At 39.7% G+C, this 19,798-nt stretch overlaps 1 protein-coding gene across 1 annotated transcript in view; it reads left to right on the top strand.

Moving 5' to 3' along the window:
• LOC126278985 (uncharacterized) overlaps positions 1-19,798 on the top strand; it is a 308,717-nt gene that overhangs the window by 254,300 nt on the left and 34,619 nt on the right. Inside the window, exons 7-9 of the mRNA XM_049979288.1 lie at positions 5,895-5,972; positions 7,096-7,421; positions 9,717-9,815. Coding sequence (XP_049835245.1) covers positions 5,895-5,972; positions 7,096-7,421; positions 9,717-9,815 — 503 coding nt within the window. The remainder of the gene's footprint in view (positions 1-5,894; positions 5,973-7,095; positions 7,422-9,716; positions 9,816-19,798) is intronic.

Below are 19,798 nucleotides of genomic sequence, written 5' to 3'. Positions count from 1 at the left end.
AGCTCTCTATGCTACTGTATCCTGTGGAAGCTTCTTCATCTCTCAGTACCTACTGCAACCTACATCCTTTTGAATCTGCTTAGTGTATTCACTTCTTTGGTCTCGCTCTACGATTTTTACCCTCTACGCTGCCCTCCAATACAAAATTGGTGATCCCTCGATGTCTCAGAACACGTCCTACCAACCGACCCCTTCTTCTAGTCAAGTTGTTCCACAAGCTCCTCTCCTCCCCAATACTATTCAAAACCTGCTCATTAGTTATGTGATCTACCCATCCAATCTTCAACATTCTTCTGTAGCATAAAATTTCGAAAGCTTCTATTCTCTTTTTGTCTAAACTATTTATCGTCCACGTTTCACTTCCATACATGGCTACACTCCATACAAATACTTTCAGAAATGACTTCCTGACATTTACATCTATACTCGATGTTAACAAATTTCTCTTCTTCAGAAACGCTTTCCTTGCCATTGCCAGTCTACATTTTATATCCTCTCTACTTTGACCATCATCAGTTATTTTGCTCCCCAAATAGCAAAACTCCTTTACTACTTTCAGTGATTCATTTCCTAATCTAATTCCCTCAGCATCACCCGACTTAATTAGACTACATTCCATTATCCTCGTTTTGCTTTTGTTGATATTCATCTTATATCCTCCTTTTAAGACACTGTTCATTCCGTTCAACTGCTCTTCCAAGTCCTTTGCTGTCTCTGACAGAATTACAATGTCATCAGCTAACCTCAAAGTTTTTATTTCTTCTCCGTGGATTTTAATACCTACTCCGAATTTTTCTTTAGTTTCCTTCACTGCTTGCTCAATATACAGATTGAATAACATCGGGGAGAGGCTACAACCCTGTCTCACTCCCTTCCCAACCACTGCTGCCCTTTCATACCCCTCAACTCTAATAACTGCCATCTGGTTTCTGTACAAATTGTAAATAGCCTTTCACTCCCTGTATTTTTACCCCTGCAACCCTCAGAATTTGAAACAGAGTACTCCAATCAACATTGTCAAAAGCTCTCTCTGAGTCTACGTCTACATGTTTACAGGACCTTTTTTCCTACATTCACAGGAATCCTTCCCTGCAGTTTGTTGGTTTTATTGTATTCACTTTGTATATGTAGAAAACTTGTCCCATCACATCCTCGATGTATATTTTTAAGCAAATTATTTTTTTGACATCACCTTTCTATAACCGCAATTTTTTCTCTTCTCACAATGAAACCTATTGATCTAGAAGCTCAGGATTCGTCCAAATATTACTTAATTGTGTCATCTTCATAATGATCTCAATTTTTGCATGACAGATTTGAAAATGCTTTATATTAGAGCTCATTCTGAAACAAATTTCAGAAAATTGAAACTGAAACAAATGTAAATATGTTTAAACCACACTAAGTTTCATCTGAAATTTTCAAAACACTATTGTAATAATGCTATTTCTAAGTAAAATATGCATGCAGCAATATTATGTAAGAGATGTGCAGTATATTTTAATGGGAGCATAAGACACAAAAAAGCAATAGATTATTACTATGATGATAAAATATTCAGGAGCCAGCTTGCATTTGAGCACCAGCAGGAGAGTAGTTCATTTGTGAATTATATTACTTGCTCTTAAGTAGAAGAGATTTACTGTGTAATTTTGTAGTGTAATTCTTAAGTTCATTGTGCGTTTGTGTATTTAAGTGGTATAGTCTCATGTTTTAGCAACTCTTAAGTTTTGATTTACGCTATATGTATCACCACTATCATTTGTTTTGGTTTGAACAGCCAGTAACTGTTGCAGAAAGCTGTAGTTCTCTAACAGCTGAAGATGATGTTGGTCATAGTCAGCTGTCCACAGGCTGCTACTTTGGTGTGTAGTAGCACTGAAGAAAGCGGTGCTTCATGGGGGGCAGCTTAAGTGCCATTTGTTTCACCCATGGGCTCTGCTGCTGAGGCACTTCACAGTGTGTCCGACGTGAGGAAGCTGTGCTCAGTGCAAAGGGAGTGGCAAGTTGTAACACACTTATGTTTCTCAAGGGAGAAAGTCAATGTGGGGACCAGCCACATGGCCTCGCCTATTCTCCCTGTGAGTGGACAAGTGGCTGCTCCTTCAACAGGGTCTGAGCAAGCACATGGGGGGGGGGGGGGTTGTCATGCTAGTTATCAGTTTATGGAGCCCCTTCGGTAAACAGCATCCAAGATAAGAAAGAAGTCCAATTTGTGCCCTGCACGTCGACAGGTGGCCTTATCTGAGATATAGAGGAGGCACATTCTGTGGCTGTCCAGGTGACAGGGCACAGTCATCTTCAAGTCTTGGTTCATGTCATAACCAGAGGCACGTGTCACTTGTGTTCCAAGGCTGTCCTCAGTTTGTAACTTGTGCTATAAGTGAGGTGCAAGCAGAGCTCACAACAGTGCCACACCCAGAATTGACCAGGGCCCTTTATTTTGGGGCCAAGTGCAGGGTTCCAACCAAAGGCTCCATTGATTCCGTTATGCTCTCGGCTGCAGGTTTCTGGACTTAGGTGTTAAGACTCGTAGGACTCTCTTTGATCGGTCAAGGTTGCACTAGACAAAGAAACCAGCTACTCACATAGCACAGTGCTTGTGGAGTGCACATAGTTTTTCTTTTCTTCTTCTTCTTTTTCTTCGTCTTTTTTCTCCAGGCTAGGTGGTAGTCTGAAGTCCTCTGATGAATGCTCACCAGTCAATATACAGGGAGAAAAATGAGATCATGTACAAAGTGAAGAAACTTCAGCTGTCAAAATTTAACCATAAATTGCTGAATCATTTGTAACAAAGTTCCTTAATTTACCACCCTCCAGTGTCACACTCACATTATGCTCGGAACTGAGAGCTGGATGAAAACCAAAGTAGAAAGGTCTGAAATATTTACCAAGGCATGAAATACGTGTGGAAAAGATGGGACAGATGCAAAAGGAGGGGTAGTATTCATTGTAGTCAAGGAAAATGTTGTGTCTATAGAGGAAAAAAATGAGTCTAAGTGCCTCATTATGTGGATGTGAGTAACTGGGAGAAGTGAACTCAAGTTAATGATCGGATATCGATTCCACCCTGCGTAACAGTTGTATAACCATTCAGTGAAAATCTATGCTTAGTAATGTGATGTTACCTTAATCATATAAGATTAGTTGGATGTGACTTTAATCTACTGAATATAGACTGAGGTATCTATGAAATCATTCTCTTTGGTACGGACAGACAGTCTTGTGAGGTAGTTCTGAACACATTTTCCGAAAACTGTTTTGAGTAGCTTGTTAGGCAACCCACATGGAGTGGAAATATTTCAGATGTTCAACTACAGACAGGCCTGCCCTTATCATGAGTGTCAGTTTAGAGACAGGGACTAATGACCATGATGTCACCATAGTGACAATGGTTATTAAAGTTAATAAAGGCATCAAGAAGGCTGGGTGATGTTTCATGCTGAAAAGAACAAATAAGCTGTTGTTAGACTCCTACTTGGATAATGAATGGACATCAGATATGTGTGTGGCTCAAAGACTTCTTAAGTAATAGAACTTAGTGTGTTGTCATGGGCAGTGACTGTTCTTAATAATAGACAAGGGTATTGTCAAGTGTGTCCTGGGGAAGTATGAGAGAACTACATTTCTTCTCAATATACATAAATAATCTGACGGATAGAGTGGGTAGCAATCTCTGATTGTTTGTTGACAACACTGTGGTGTCAGGAAAGAGTTGTTGTGTGACTGTAGGGGGACACAGGATGCCTTAGAATTTCTGTTTCGTGTGATGAATAGCAGCTCACCCCAAATGTAGAAAAATGCAAGTTAATGTGGATGAGTAGGAAAAACAATCCTGTAATGCTCAAATAAGTATTAATGGTGTGCTGCTTTATACAGTCTTGTTGATTAATAACTAGACATATCATTGCAAAGCAGTATGAAATGGAATGAGCACATGAGGTCAGTGCTAGAGAAGGCGAATGTTCAACTTTGGTTTATTGGAAGATTTCTAGAAAACTGGTTTATTGGGAGAATTCTAGAAAACTGTAGCTCATTTATAAAGGGAGACTGTAAAGAACACTAATGTAACCCATTCTTGAGTACTGCTAAAGGGTTTGGAATTGCTACCAATTTGGAGTAAAGGAAGACATTGAAGCAATTCAGATGTGTGCTGCTGAATTTGTTACTGGTAGGTTTGATGAGCATGTGACTGTTACAGAAATGCTCCGTGAAGCCAAATGGGAATTCATGGATGTCTGCCTCGAGGAACAGGCACCATACAAAATCTATAGCTGTGAAACATTATATATAAATTAAAGGGTGATCACTGCTATCAGCTGCAACAGGACATTAAGCAGAGTCAGTGCCAATGAGTGAAAAAGTGTACCAGTCCAGGAATTCAAAACAGGGATCTCTTTCTAGGCAGGTGCGGTAAGTACTGCATATCTGGGACACAGCACTATCGCAACTGCACGGACTATCTTGGTACGCCTCACAACCAATTCACACTTTCACAGAGCGCCACCTATCTGCAGTCCCTGTCAATTTTACTCCTGTTCGCTACTCAGAGATTCCAACAGGAGGACAGATGTATTTCTGCATTCACAGAGCAGAAGGGATACATTGCATAGTAAGGCTTAGTGATTATAAGATTACATGGTGTCTGCAGCTGACAGCAATGATCCCCTTCAATTTACATAGTGTTTCACAGCTGCGGATTCTGTGTGCTGTCTGTTCTTTCCAGCAGACACCACAACTTCATATAATTGCTAACCTAGCTGGGCAATGGATCTCTTGCGAATTCATCAAACATGTCCGATCTTGTGTTGGAATCTCTGAGTTGCAAACAGAAGTATAATGAACAGGGACTGTCGATAGGTGGCACTCGGTGGGAGTGTGGATCGGCCATGAGGCGTACCGAGATGGTCTGTGCAGTTGCGATAATGCTGTGTCCTGGATGAAGCAGTTGCCACACCTGCCTAGTAAGCAGGAGATCCCGAGTCTGACTCTGGGTCCGGTACACATTTTTGCTCATCGCTGCTGATTTTGCTTAATGTCCCATTGCAACTGATAACAGTTTCAAATTTGCATTGTATCATATTTCGGCCTGTGAAGTATGGATCTAGATGTAGATATTTAAGCACTCCATCTGCAGGCCACAAATGGCCCATCGAGACCATCTGACCACCGTTTCATCCTCTGCTGAGCCTGTAGATAGGAGGGGCGTGTGGTCAGCACACCACTCTCCCGGTCATTATGATGGTTTCCTTTGACCGGAGCCGCTACTATTCAGTTGAGTAGCTCCTCAATTGGCATCACAAGGCTGAGTGCAGCCCGAAAAATGGCAACAGCACATGGCGGCCCAGATTGTCACCCATCCGCATGCTGGCCACACCCGACAGCGCTTAACTTTAGTGATCTGACAGGAACCGGTGTATCCACTGCAGTGAGGCCATTGCCCAGATGTAGATATAGAAATATAAATAAAATAATGTTTTATGACTCACAAAATTAAACAGCTGTGACTAGTTAATAATTCCAGTGCGTTGACTTATTATTGTTGTTGTTGTTATTATTATGATAATTATGCTGATTTATGCTACTTGGCTTTTGTTCAGCACTATAGTCACTCCTTACGTAAAATAATGCAGTTGTAGTTGTGTGTTGCTTTATTGCTGCAATGCAAACATCTTGGCTTTTGGTTCTGTCTTGGGTATATTGTCATTAGCTAGATGGTATTCGTGGATTGGTGTGTATGCATATATAATATACATATTTATTATTAATTTGGAGATTAATTGAAGGTAGCATACAGAAATACCTCATTGTTTGTACTTGTAAATTCTTTTGTAATGGTTAAAGTAACTGTTATCCCAAGACAAGACTGAAAAGTGTTGATGTTGGTTTTGCAGAGGGATGTGTTAGCAAGATACAATACTTTAAACAACGATGAGGCAAACACAAAAACACAACCAGTGGAGTCGTTCGAGGTAAGTGTTAAGGCAACGATGTACACTGTCTTTCTCGTGTCTGTCAAACCTGTGTGCTATGGAATGGTCTTAAGTGTCCTTTCCAGAATTTGTTCATAAATTGTTCTATTTATTTGATTCTTATTGCAGCAATTTGTGCAAAACCTCTAAATGTTTAGGCTGTTAATTTTTTTAACTTCCTATTCATAAACATGTGAACACGATTATTAACAAATTTTTAAATGAATTCTCTTTATTCATAAATTTTTTTACCACCTTAGCTTTAAAAGCTTCATTGTTTTAAATTACTTGTACCAAATGGAGAGTCCGATTGAGGAAACTATTAAAATCGCAAGGGGAGAAATTGGCTGGACAATATTTATCTCCGGGAGGCCAGTATCGCTGATAGAAACATTCAAAGTAAAAAATAATAGCCCTAGGTTTTAGCACAAAATAATGGAATATTCCTCCTTTGGAAGGGAAAGAGGGGTGTGGTGCGCGTGTGGGAGAGTCAGGTCCTCACTATGTCAATACATTGAGAGGAAGCCATCTATTGTGAGGAGAAAAGAAGGCAAAGATGAAACGAGGAGTTTAAAAGAATAGAAGGTCAAAGATCATACATTGGTTAACATTGTAGCATCTTCAGAGTAGAGTTGGTAGAAGGGCCAGAGTAAGAATTAGAAATGAATCGGGAATGGGAGGTGGAAACAAAATTGAAGAAATAACATTATGTAAAATTTTAAGGTGCTGTTTGGTTTGTTCTTTACTGTATGATTGCTCTTTGTCAAAGACCAATTTCCAGCAAGCTCTGCAATTTATAAAAAACTGTGCAACACAGTAAACAAAAAATATTTTAGAATTTGCTGAACCAAGTATGAAATTTTATGCTTAAGTACCAACAAATAAGAAAACAAATGCTGGAAAATGATATTTGACTGAAACCAGTCACACAATAAAGAATGAACTGAACAGCAGCTTAGTGTTACATAATATTATTTCCAGTATTTATAAAACCAGTGTAACACAAGCAACAAAAAAATTTGGAATTAATAATGCAGTTATTGACAACTTCTGCCATTGTCACTAGTAATAGTTCCACAAACAAAACAAAAAACTAATTTATTTGTTTTCCACTGTTTTACAGCTCCGCGCTGGCTTTCTGAGTGGGGAGCAAGTTACAACTATAGCAGCATCCAGTCGAACACCTGCAGGAGAACGAGGTGATGGGCCGGCATCTACACGGCTAGTGGATGCGGATGCAGACGGAAACACCAGCACTTCTGCAGACACAGATCCAGATGCTGATGCACGCCTGTCAGCTGCCTCTAGCCCCTCTCTGCCATTGCAACAGAAAGTGGACATCTCACAGCTGCACCAGTCACGCATTGGCCTGCTCTCTCAAGCACTCATGCTTAGCATTGTTGTAGGCTTCCTCTTCAGTGAGACACTGTCAGAATTGTGGAAGAAAAAGTGAGTACACCTGAAATTCACTTCACAGGCGTGTGTGTATATATATTTCTACCATCTGCATTCTTTTCATTCATTGCTTACTGGGAGTTGTGTCAGTGAAATGACAAAGAGCTTCAGTTTGCTTCATGATGAAAAAATATCCTCCCTTTACCCTGGGCAGAACTGCTGGCAAGGGAAACTGGACTGGCAGTTTGTACTTTGTCTTTTGAACATCCTGAGTTAAATATACCGTGTAGAAATGAAGAAAATAGTTAAATTTTTTCATCCATTGTAGATGTGCTGACAGCTGTCAGTGTAATGTAAATTGGAAAAAATTCTGGAAAAAGTAGCATCCACGAGAAAATTTTGTTCAAATGCTTTGCCTTTATGCTAGCTTTCAGTTTTTAGCATGTTCATTTTCAGATGATAATATTTACAAACATTACACTTAAACAATTTGTAGATAATCATAGAAGTTGTGTTGTTGTTGTAAAAACTTGGAGGAAGTTAGACTCAGTTAGATCGATTCTTTGATACTATACATCTATGCTGACCCCCTGACCCCGCTTTCCAGCTCTCCCACCAGTATAAAACTTTTTTAAATCTTCCATTTGAAGGACAAAGGAAGTTTATCTAAAATACAGGACTGTTAACACTCTTTACTGGCTGACTATGTCCACTTTAAAAAAAAAAAAATGTTCTGTAAATCTTTGCCTGTGTGTAGTCAAAATAATGATGAAATATTTTGAACCCTAAACATATGTTTCCAACATTTTTCCTGTCCTCGTTGTTGAATCAAACTTCCGCAACAATATGGTAGCTGTCTATGTTGTAACATATCCTGACATCACACTCTGAAGAGCTTTTCTGAGGGTTGGAAGCTAACAGCAAAACAAAAGCATAAAGAAAAAATTTGGCAGGTTTCTAAGTTTCTTAGTATAATTCTCAAATATTGAAGTTTACATGTAATCTTAGGTGAAATGTTCCTTGAATGGAGGCTATTGGAAAACCCAAAGGCCATGCACCAAGAACTGATTCAGTGCCGATTTCCACATAGGGTACTTATAACAACATGACGAGTGATGGGGAGGGGATAGGATCAAAAGAGCACTGCAGCTGCTGTTGAATTACAGTATTGTTTAACTGCAGATTAGCATATACAGCACCCAGAAACAACATTTCTTTTGATTCAGTTGTTGTTGTTGTGGTCTTCAGTTCTGAGACTGCTTTGACGCAGCTCTCCATGCTACTCTATCCTGTGCAAGCTTCTTCATCTCCCAGTACTTACTGCAACCTACATCCTTCTGAATCTGCTTAGTGTATTCATCTCTTGGTCTCCCTCTACGATTTTTAACCTCCACGCTGCCCTCCAATGCTAAATTTGTGATCCCTTGATGCCTCAGGACATGTCCTACCAACCGATCCCTTCTTCTTGTCAAGTTGTGCCACAAACTTCTCCTGTCCCCAATCCTATTCAATACCTCCCTATTAGTTACATGATCTACCCACCTAATCTTCAACATTCTTCTGTAGCACCACATTTTGAAAGCTTCTATTCTCTTCTTGTCCAAACTATTTATCGTCCATGTTTCACTTCCATACATGGCTACACTCCATACAAATACTTTCAGGAACGACTTCCTGACACTTAAATCTATACTCGATGTTAACAAATTTCTCTTCTTCAGAAACGCTTTCCTTGCCATTGCCAGTCTACATTTTATGTCCCCTCTACTTCGACCATCATCAGTTATTTTGCTCCCCAAATAGCAAAATTCTTGGTGCCGTTGGCACATCTGGCTATTATGGCTGATTTCCTGGGTATCATTCTCAGTGACTACCTCAGAGTGTTTTCTCTGGAATGGGATCCATGCAGACTTCAGAGTACAAATGACAAGTGCCTTGGATAAATGAGTAAGAAAATTGATCTGCAAGCTGCTGACGAATTGGTTCAGTGCATAAGACTTGCACAAGACCATAGCACATTAAGTTATTTTTATGGTGGTTTTCCAAGAGAGTGACAGTGCAGGCATCTTAAAAGTTCACAGATTTGGCTGGCTTTCAGATAGTAACTGCTGTGCCTGAAGACTCTTTTTGAAACTCAAATTATTTGTATCCTCCACCTGTGACAGCAATGATTAAATTGGATACAGACAGTCTGGTAGAAGCTTTCTACACCCAACTGTAGGTATATATGTAGTAGGTATCATGTCTCTGAAATGGACTTAATGAAGCAACTTGTTAGTTTCTGTGCAGCATGTAACATCCAATCTTTTCTTAGTGTAGATGTCTACAATATCAAAATTAATTTTACAGGGTTCCACTTGTAAGCCGCAACTGGCACGACATTGTCTTCAGAGTTGTGGAGATAGGCGTGGCACTCTGGTTTCCGTGTGTTTTGTGGAACTGCATGAGGTAATTAGAAGTATACCCATTACAGATTTTTTATTATATACTCATTTGATGCCACCATCATCCCTTATATTTATGAAGATATTGTACCAAAGTCAGTTATGTGATTAAAGTTTGCAGTTTCTTTTTATTGAAGCAAGTATGAGAGAATTTTTTTTTAATATTTTATTTGTAATGTTACTGGTTACATCAATATTTCAGAAACTTAGCGGTATGTTTTCCACCTTCTAACTATGCAATTCTGCAGTCATGGGAATTGCATTTTATTTATAAACCAAATATTTTAGTGAAGTTACATATATATTTTTTGATAAATTTTTTAATTTGGGTTTCAAAAAAAGCAAATACACAAGAAAAGCTTAAAATTACACATCTGTTAACATCAGTCCTCATCTCTGAGAAACTATTCAGCGCTGTGATTGGCATGGAAACAGTAAAAGACATCTTTAATCTCTGAAGACAATAATAACTTCGGTCTTTCATATTTCTGGTTAAATATTCAGACAGACATTAGTAATGTTTCTTTGCAAATATATTTATAAATCCTTCTGTTCTGGGACTGAGATAAAAATTTAAACAATGGTGATGTTTAAATGCAACATGAGGCTTTGTTATGCCCAACCTTTTGCAACTGACTAAATTAATTATTTAAGGTTTTCTCCTAATGAAGGTACAGCTGCAAAAGCTGTAGAATATAGTCATTTGGTGCAAAATTTTTAAAGTTTTCTTCTTTTTTTTTATTTATATGTGTCAGTCCTTCACCAGCTGGCTGATTATCATATAAATGCTTCTCCTCTATCACAAATAGTCTTCATTCCTGTTTTATTATTATTATTGGATTAGAGCATGGCGGGTTAGAAAAAGATTCAGAGGAGGATAGACTGTTTTACCATTTGCCACACAGAAGTTTTCCTTATCAGCCTTCTTCCTAGGTTGTGGATTACCATTCAGTGGTTAACTTTCTTGTTGTTTACGTTCTTGCACTTTAAAAAATTATAATCATCATAATAATCGTTTATGATATTAGCAGCTCATTATTATTTGTATAAGCAACATTTTAGCAACTGCTGTCATGCATATTACTTTCTCCTGCACATATATTGCGAAATAATGATGACAAGAAAATTCGAGAAATTAGATCTAATACAGCAGCTTGCCAACAGTCATTCTTATCATGCAGCATTTGTGAGTGGAACAGGGTTGGGGGGAGGGGGTATTATAGTGGTGCCAGTAGTTTCTTCTGTTACACTTTGTTATGTGTCTTTCTGAGAATTACGTAAACGTAGATGCGAATGAAAAACAAATGGGTTTTTAGTTTTATGGATATCTAGGCAGACTGAAACTTTTAAGAAAAGGAATGGCATATTTTAAGAATGCTGGTTACAGTGAAGGTAACTAAGTTTTGCCAATCATGACTGGGATTTGTTACATTCTACATTGCCTTCCGTAATCAAACAGAATGACATGAAAGATATCTTCAACACCAACAAAAGTGTCTTATTTTACCAGTAAAACTTTATTGTTGTAAAGACACTGATGTTCATGAAGGGAATCCCAAAGGAAAGATCTGTACTGTTGATAGGATGCAATTTGTATGGCTCTGAAAACCTGTTATTATTTGTCATTGCGAAAAGCTTAAAACCACGATGTTTTAAAAGAGTAAGAAAATTACCAGTAGAATATTACATCCAGAAAAATATGGATAGTTGGTGCCACATTCACCAGTTGGATGCTAAATTTAAATAAGTGATTTTTATGAGAAAAATGTAAAGTTACACTTATTGCTGATACCAGTCAGGCAGACCCAGTATTAAATTGGAAATTACGAAACTTACATTATTGCCTCTGCAATTTTTTTTACTTTTTTCCAGGATAAAATTCAGTCATCAGTTGCAAATAAATTTTATTATGGTTTACTGGTTCCAATAAATTTTTCCGTCTTCAGAAATGTACAAAATTAGCGATATTGTAAATCCTCAGACCTTGACGACACATTTATGTCAACTGTAAAAAGAGAGACACACTCTCCCTCCTCCATTTGAGCCTGATATGGAAATTTTACATATAGCTGACAACTGCTACAAAATGAACCTTTCAGAAGAGTTTGAAATATAAAAAATATTCTCACCTAAATTCAAAAGATTTGTTGAATGATCAACTTGCATTAAAAAACACATTATTTTGATTGTGTATCTACATCTACATCTACAGCCATACTCCGCAAGCCACCTGTTGGTGTGTGGCGGAGGGTACCCTGAGTACCTCTATCGGTTCTCCCTTCTATTCTATTCGCTTTCGCGATTACTAAATGATCCTGTAACGAAGTGCCCTGCTCTCTGTTCGATCTCGTCTATCAACCCTATCTGGTGCGGATCCCACACTGCTGAGCAGTATTCAAGCAGTGGGCGAACAAGCGTACTGTAACCTACTTCCTTTGTTGTCGGATTGCATTTCCTTAGGATTCTTCCAATGAATCTCAGTCTGGTATCTGCTTTACCGACGATCAACTTTATATGATCATTCCATTTTAAATCACTCCTAATGCGTACTCCCAGATAATTTATGGAATTAAACTGCTTCCAGTTGCTGACCTGCTATTTTGTAGCTAAATGATAAGGGACCTATCTTTCTATATATTCGCATCACATTACACTTGTCTACATTGAGATTCAATTGCCATTCCGTGCACCATGCGTCAATTCGCTGCAGATCCTCCTGCATTTCAGTACAATTTTCCATTGTTGCACCACAGCATCATCTGCAAAAAGCCTCAGTGAACTTCCGATGTCATCCACCAGGTCTTTTATGTATATTGTGAATAGCAACGGTCCTATGACACGCCCCTGCGTCACACCTGAAATCACTCTTACTTTGGAAGACTTCTCTCCATTGAGAATGACATGCTGCGTTCTGTTATCTAGGAACTCCTCAATCCAATCACACAATTGATCTGATAGTCCGTATGTTCTTACTTTGTTCATTAAACGACTGTGGGGAACTGTGTCAAACGCCTTGCGGAAGTCAAGAAACACGGCATCTACCTGTGAACCCGTGTCAAAGGCCCTCTGAGTCTCGTGGACGAATAGCGCGAGCTGGGTTTCACACGACCGTCTTTTTCGAAAGCCATGCTGATTACTACAGAGTAGATTTCTGGTCTCCAGAAAAGACATTATACTCGAACATAATACGTGTTCCAAAATTCTACAACTGATCGACGTTAGAGATATAGGTCTATAGTTCTGCACATCTGTTCGACATCCCTTCTTGAAAACGGGAATGACCTGTGCCCTTTTCCAATCCTTTGGAACGCTTCGCTCTTCTAGATACCTACGGTACACCGCTGCAAGAAGGGGTGCAAGTTCCTTCGCGTACTCTGTGTAAAATCGAACTGGTATCCCATCAGGACCAGCGGCCTATCCTCTTTTCAGCGATTTTAATTGTTTCTCTATCCCTCTGTCGTCTATTTCGATATCAACCATTTTGTCAACTGTGCGACAATCTAGAGAAGGAAGCACAGAGCAGTCTTCCTCTGTGAAACAGCTTTGGAAGAAGACATTTAGTATTTCGGCCTTTAGTCTGTCATCCTCTGTTTCAGTACCATTTTGGTCACAGAGTGTCTGGACATTTTGTTTTGATCCACCTACCGCTTTGACAAAGGACCAAAATTTATTAGGATTTTCTGCCAAGTCAGTACATAGAACTTTACTTTCGAATTCATTGAAAGCCTCTCGCATAGCCCTCCTCACACTACATTTCGCTTCGTGTAATTTTTGTTTGTCTGCAAGGCTTTGGCTATGTTTATGTTTGCTGTGAAGTTCCCTTTGCTTCCGCAGTAGTTTCCTAACTCGGTTGTTGTACCACGGTGGCTCTTTCCCTTCTCTTACGATCTTGCTTGGCACATACTCATCTAGCGCATATTGTACGATGGTTTTGAACTTTGTCCACTGATCCTCAACACTATCTGTACTTGAGACAAAACTTTTGTGTTGAGTTGTCAAGTACTCTGAAATCTGCTTTTTGTCACTTTTGCTAAACAGAAAAATCTTCCTACCTTTTTTAATATTTCTATTTACGGCTGAAATCATTGATGCAGTAACCGCTTTATGATTGCTGATTCCCTGTTCTGCATTAACTGATTCAAATAGTTCGGGTCTGTTTGTCACCAGAAGGTCTAATATGTTATCGCCACGAGTCGGTTCTCTGTTTAACTGCTCAAGGTAGTTTTCAGATAAAGCACTTAAAAATATTTCACTGGATTCTTTGTCCCTGCCACCCGTTATGAACGTTTGAGTCTCCCAGTCTATATCCGGCAAATTAAAATCTCCACCCAGAACTATAACATGGTGGGGAAATCTACTCGAAATATTTTCCAAATTATTCTTCAGGTGCTGAGCCACAACAGCTGCTGAGCCTGGGGGCCTATAGAGACATCCAATTACCATGTCTGAGCCTGCTTTAACCGTGACCTTCACCCAAATCATTTCACAATTCGAATCTCCGTCAATTTCCTTCGATACTATTGCACTTCTTATCGCTATAAACACGCCTCCCCCTTCACTGTCCAGCCTATCCCTGCGGTATACATTCCAATCTGAGTTTAGGATTTCATTACTGTTTACATGTGGTTTCAGCCAACTTTCTGTCCCTAGTACTATATGGGCGTTGTGACCGTTTATTAATGAGAGCAGTTCTGGCACCTTTCTATAGACGCTCCTGCAGTTTACTATTAGCACATTAATATTGTTATTCCCTGTTGCATTTTGCCTACTCCTGCCTTGCCGCGTCTCAGGAGGCGTCTTGTCGGGCCTAGGGAGGGAATTCTATAACCTAAAAAAACCCCATGTGCACTCCACACGTACTCCGCTACCCTCGTAGCCGCTTCCGGCATGTAGTGCACGCCTGATCTATTCAGGGGGACCCTACATTTCTCCACCCGATAGCGGAGGTCGAGAAATTTGCACCCTAACTCTCCGCAGAATCGTCTGAGCCTCTGGTTTAAGCCTTCCACTCGGCTCCAAACCAGAGGACCGCGATCGGTTCTGGGAACGATACTACAAATAGTTAGCTCTGATTCCACCCCGCGAGCGAGGCTTTCCGCCTTCACCAACTCCGCCAACCGCCTGTACGAACTGAGGATGACCTCTGAACCCAGACGGCAGGAGTCATTGGTGCCAACATGAACAACAATTTGCAGTTGGTTGCACCCAGTGCTCTCTATCGCCGCCGGTAGGTCCTCCTCCACATCTCGGATTAGACCCCCCGGCAAGCAGACAGAGTGAACACTGGCCTTCTTCCCTGACCTTTCCGCTATTTCCCTAAGGGGCTCCATCACCCGCCTAACGTTGGAGCTCCCAGTAACTAATAAACCCCTCCCCCCGTGTGCCTGCTCGGACCTTGCTCACCTCTTATGAAATGTGAAACTTAGCTCATTCCTTTCGTATGTTAGAACTCTGTGTCATCTTTTTTCAAATGTATTATAAAATAGAAAGAAACTTCCACATGGGAAAAATGTATTAAAAACAAAGATTCCAAGACTTACCAAGCGGGAAAGCGCCGGTAGATAGGCACAATGAATAAAACACACACACACACAGAATTTCGAGCTTTCGCAAGCGGCGGCTGCTTCATCAGGAAAGAGGGAAGGAAAAGGAAAGATGAAAGGATGTGGGTAAGGGGATCCTTACCAGGTGGGATTGACGGAGGACATAGAAAGGGTGCAAAAAAGGGCAGCTCGTTTTGTATTATCACGTAATAGGGGAGAGAGTGTAGCAGATATGATACGCGAGTTGGGATGGAAGTCTTTAAAGCAAAGACGTTTTTCGTCACGTCGAGATCTATTTACGAAATTTCAGTCACCAACTTTCTCTTCCGAATGCGAAAATATTTTGTTGAGCCCAACATACATAGGTAGGAATGATCATCAAAATAAAATAAGAGAAATCAGAGCTCGAACAGAAAGGTTTAGGTGTTCGTTTTTCCCGCTCGCTGTTCGGGAGTGGAATAGTAGAGAGATAGTATGATTGTGGTTCGATGAACCCTCTGCCAAGCACTTAAAAGTGAATTGCAGAGTAGTCATGTAGATGTAGATGTCATGTAGATGCAGATGTAGGGTTTTGCAACCGCCCCCGGTGTAAAACCTGTCCTATGCACCCTCCCACCACCACCTACTCCAGTCCTGTAACCTGGAAGTTGTACACGATCAAAGGCAGAGCCACGTGTGAAAGCACCCACGTGATTTACCAACAGACCTGCCTACACTGTGACACTTTCTATGTGGGAATGACCAGCAACAAACTGTCCATTCGCATGAATGGACACAGGCAGACAGTGTTTGTTGGTAATGAGGATCACCCTGTGGCTAAACATGCCTTGGTGCACGGCCTGCACATCTTGGCACAGTGTTACACCGTCCGGGTTATCTGGGTACTTCCCACCAACACCAACCTATCCGAACTCCGGAGATAGGAACTTGTCCTTCAATATATCCTCTCTTCTCTTTATCCACCAGGCCTCAATCTCCGCTAATTTCAAGTTGCCGCCACTCATACCTCACCTGTATCAGTATCAGTTGCAAAGCGATTTAGAAAATATTGCTGTATGGTGTGTCAGGTGGCAGTTGATGCTAAATAATGAAAAGTGTGAGATGATCCACATGAGTTCCAAAAGAAATCCGTTGGAATTCGATTACTCGATAAATAGTACAATTCTCAAGGCTGTCAATTCAACTAAGTACCTGGGTGTTAAAATTACGAACAACTTCAGTTGGAAGGACCACATAGATAATATTGTCGGGAAGGTGAGCCAGAGGTTGTGTTTCATTGGCAGGACACTTAGAAGATGCAACAAGTCCACCAAATAGACAGCTTACAGTACACTCGTTCGTCCTCTGTTAGAATATTGCTGCGTGGTGTGGGATCCTTACCAGGTGGGATTGACGGAGGACATCGAAAGGGTGTAAAAAAAGGCAGCTCGTTTTGTATTATCACGTTATAGGGGAGAGAGTGTGGCAGATATGATACACGAGTTGGGATGGAAGTCATTACAGCATAAACGTTTTTCGTCGCGGCGAGACCTTTTTATGAAATTTCAGTCACCAACTTTCTCTTCCGAATGCGAAAATATTTTGTTGAGCCCAACCTACATAGGTAGGAATGATCATCAAAATAAAATAAGAGAAATCAGAGCTCGAACAGAAAGGTTTAGGTGTTCATTTTTCCCGCTCGCTGTTCGGGAGTGGAATAGTAGAGAGATAGTATGATTGTGGTTCGATGAACCCTCTGCCAAGCACTTAAAAGTGAATAGCAGAGTAGTCATGTAGATGTAGATGTCTTTCAACAACATCTTTGCCTCCACACTTCCACCTTGACTTACATCTCTGCCCTTACTCTTTGCCTTTAAATATGTCTGCTTGTGTCTGTGTGTGTATGATGTATGTATGGATATATATGTGTGTGCGTGCGTGCGAGTATATACCTATCCTTTTTCCCCCTAAGGTATGTCTTTCCGCTCCCGGGATTGGAATGACTCCTTACCCTCTCCCAAAAACCCACATCCTTTCATCTTTCCTTTTCCTTCCCTCTTTCCTGGCGAAGCAGCCGCCGGTTGCGAAAGCTCGAAATTCTGTGTGTGTGTGTGTGTGTGTGTGTGTGTGTGTGTGTTATATATATTAAAAACAAAGATTTAAAGACTTACCAAGCGGGAAAGCGCCGGCAGACAGGCACATGAACAAAACACACAAACACACACACAGAATTACTAGCTTTCGCAACCGATGGTTGCTTCTTCAGGAAGGAGAGGGAAAGACGAAAGGATGTGGGTTTTAAGGGAGAGGGTAAGGAGTCATTCCAATCCCGGGAGCGGAAAGACTTCCCTTAGGGGAAAAAAAGGACAGGTTTGTTCATTGTGCCTGTCTGCCGGCGCTTTCCCGCTTGGTAAGTCTTGGAATCTTTGTTTTTAATATATTTTTCCCATGTGGAAGTTTCTTTCTATTTCACAATAACTCCCACAGATGTGATGTCATTTTGATGTCACTCACAATATCAATGACTGCATGATCGGGTATTAGCTATCAAATTATTTTAACATTTAGTACGGGCCTCCCACTAGATTTCATGTGTGTGTACTGCAGATTTACAAAACCACGCCATTCTTGGAATGATTTATTAAAATTATTGCTATAATAAAAGTCATGTAATGACACAATGATTCATCAGCAGTTAATGCCTTCAAATAAGAGTGCTCTCTTAGGAGTGAGATGATCTCAACAATAATTTACAAATTAAGAATGAAACACACTTGCTTTACAATTTGCAGTCTGCCGTTTCAATATAACAGAGCAATGAAAATTTATCAGAAACACATCACCACTATCAGTAAATGTTATTTAATATGCATGAACAATACCAGCCATAAAGACAGAATATGATAACTAACACGAGAGTTAAAATTGTGTGATTAAGTAATTAATGAATAACATTGTGGTTTCTGTAGTTGAAAGTTTGTGGTTTGCATCCCGTTACATGCAATTTTTTTTCTGTCTTAGCGTTGTTAATGAGTTCTGTTACTTTCTTATGAATGTAATACAAGTATGGGATATTCCATGTAAAGTAGGACACACTTACAATATTTAAAAGTTTAAAATCTTGTACTTTTTATAATTTTTATAAAAGGCTGGACTGTATGGCAACAATGGTTTGTGGCCCATTATTGCTTTCCCTCGTAATTTGTAGCCATTTTTATAACACCATGTGTGTTTCGTCTGATAAGAGTGTGAATTATTAGAGACTTTGGACCTTCATTTTATCTAATTGGCAGGTAAGAATTAGCCCATCATTATTTAAATTACTGTTACATACTGTAATGTATTGCATAAAGAGTATAAAACTGAAGTAAGTAAATTATAGGTTGGGGTAAACAATGTAATACAACAGCATGAACTTCATGTAACATGAGTCACTTTCATGTAATTAAGTTTTTATACCAATATCTTGTTCAGTATTTTACTTCTTGGTGTGAATGTGTAACTAATATCACTACTAAAAATTTCCCAATATCAACCAATATTGTAAAACAGAAAATTAAATGTGTAATTTGAGTCATGTAATCTGAGTCACAGTTGTATTATTTTAAAATTAGAATAATAGGATGGTGTTAGCAGCAGAAAGAAAGACAGAGTAAGAGGAGGGGCAAGTTAAAGAGTGAAGGAAAGTATGAATAATTTAAGAAGCAGCATCTGGAAGCAGCTCAAAAAAAAGCCATGAGAAGCAGTAACTAAAGTTTCTACAGTTGAGTCAACATAAGCAAGGACTAATATTAGAAGAAAGAAGAGCTAAAAATAGGGAGAGAGTTAGAAAACGTAGGCAACATAATATGCAAGATCAGCAACCTTGTAAAGCATGTTTGTTACCATATAAGTCACATAGTCTGCATAAAGCCATGACTCGAGTGCTGCAATTGCTTACATTACTGTCAACTGTACCTGAAAGTGTGAGGCTAATTTCTGTTTGGCCAGATGGACCTGCCTCACAATTTAAAAATGAATATATTACTGCTGCTGTACCTCAGTTTCAATCATTTCATAATGTTCTTCTCAGAACGAACCAACCAGACACCTAAGCCATAACATTCAGATTTTACAGCTCAAGATCGAAGGGCTCAGCCGATCTAAATCCCATGGTAAAGGAGTTGTAGATGGAATTGGTGCAGTTGCGGAATGGCTAGTGGTGAATGCAGTAAAAAAGCGAAATTTTGTAGTTGGTGATGTATCAACTTTTGCTCACGTAGCCACAAGTACCATGACTAGGCAGGTTTTTCATGTGTCTATTGTTGAAATTCAAGGATCAATGTGAAACTTAATCTGGCTCAAATGTTTTCTCCAGCACCATCAGTATCAAACATTAAAAGCATTAATTTGTTACACTACAAGAATGGAGTACTACAAACATATCTGCTGTCTCCAAAGAATTTTGCTGCTGCAGTCATCATAC

The sequence above is a fragment of the Schistocerca gregaria genome, chromosome 6 (genome assembly GCF_023897955.1).
Source record: "Schistocerca gregaria isolate iqSchGreg1 chromosome 6, iqSchGreg1.2, whole genome shotgun sequence".
In the NCBI taxonomy this organism is placed as follows: Eukaryota; Metazoa; Arthropoda; class Insecta; order Orthoptera; family Acrididae; genus Schistocerca; species Schistocerca gregaria.
This window is presented reverse-complemented; position numbering and strand designations above follow the sequence as displayed.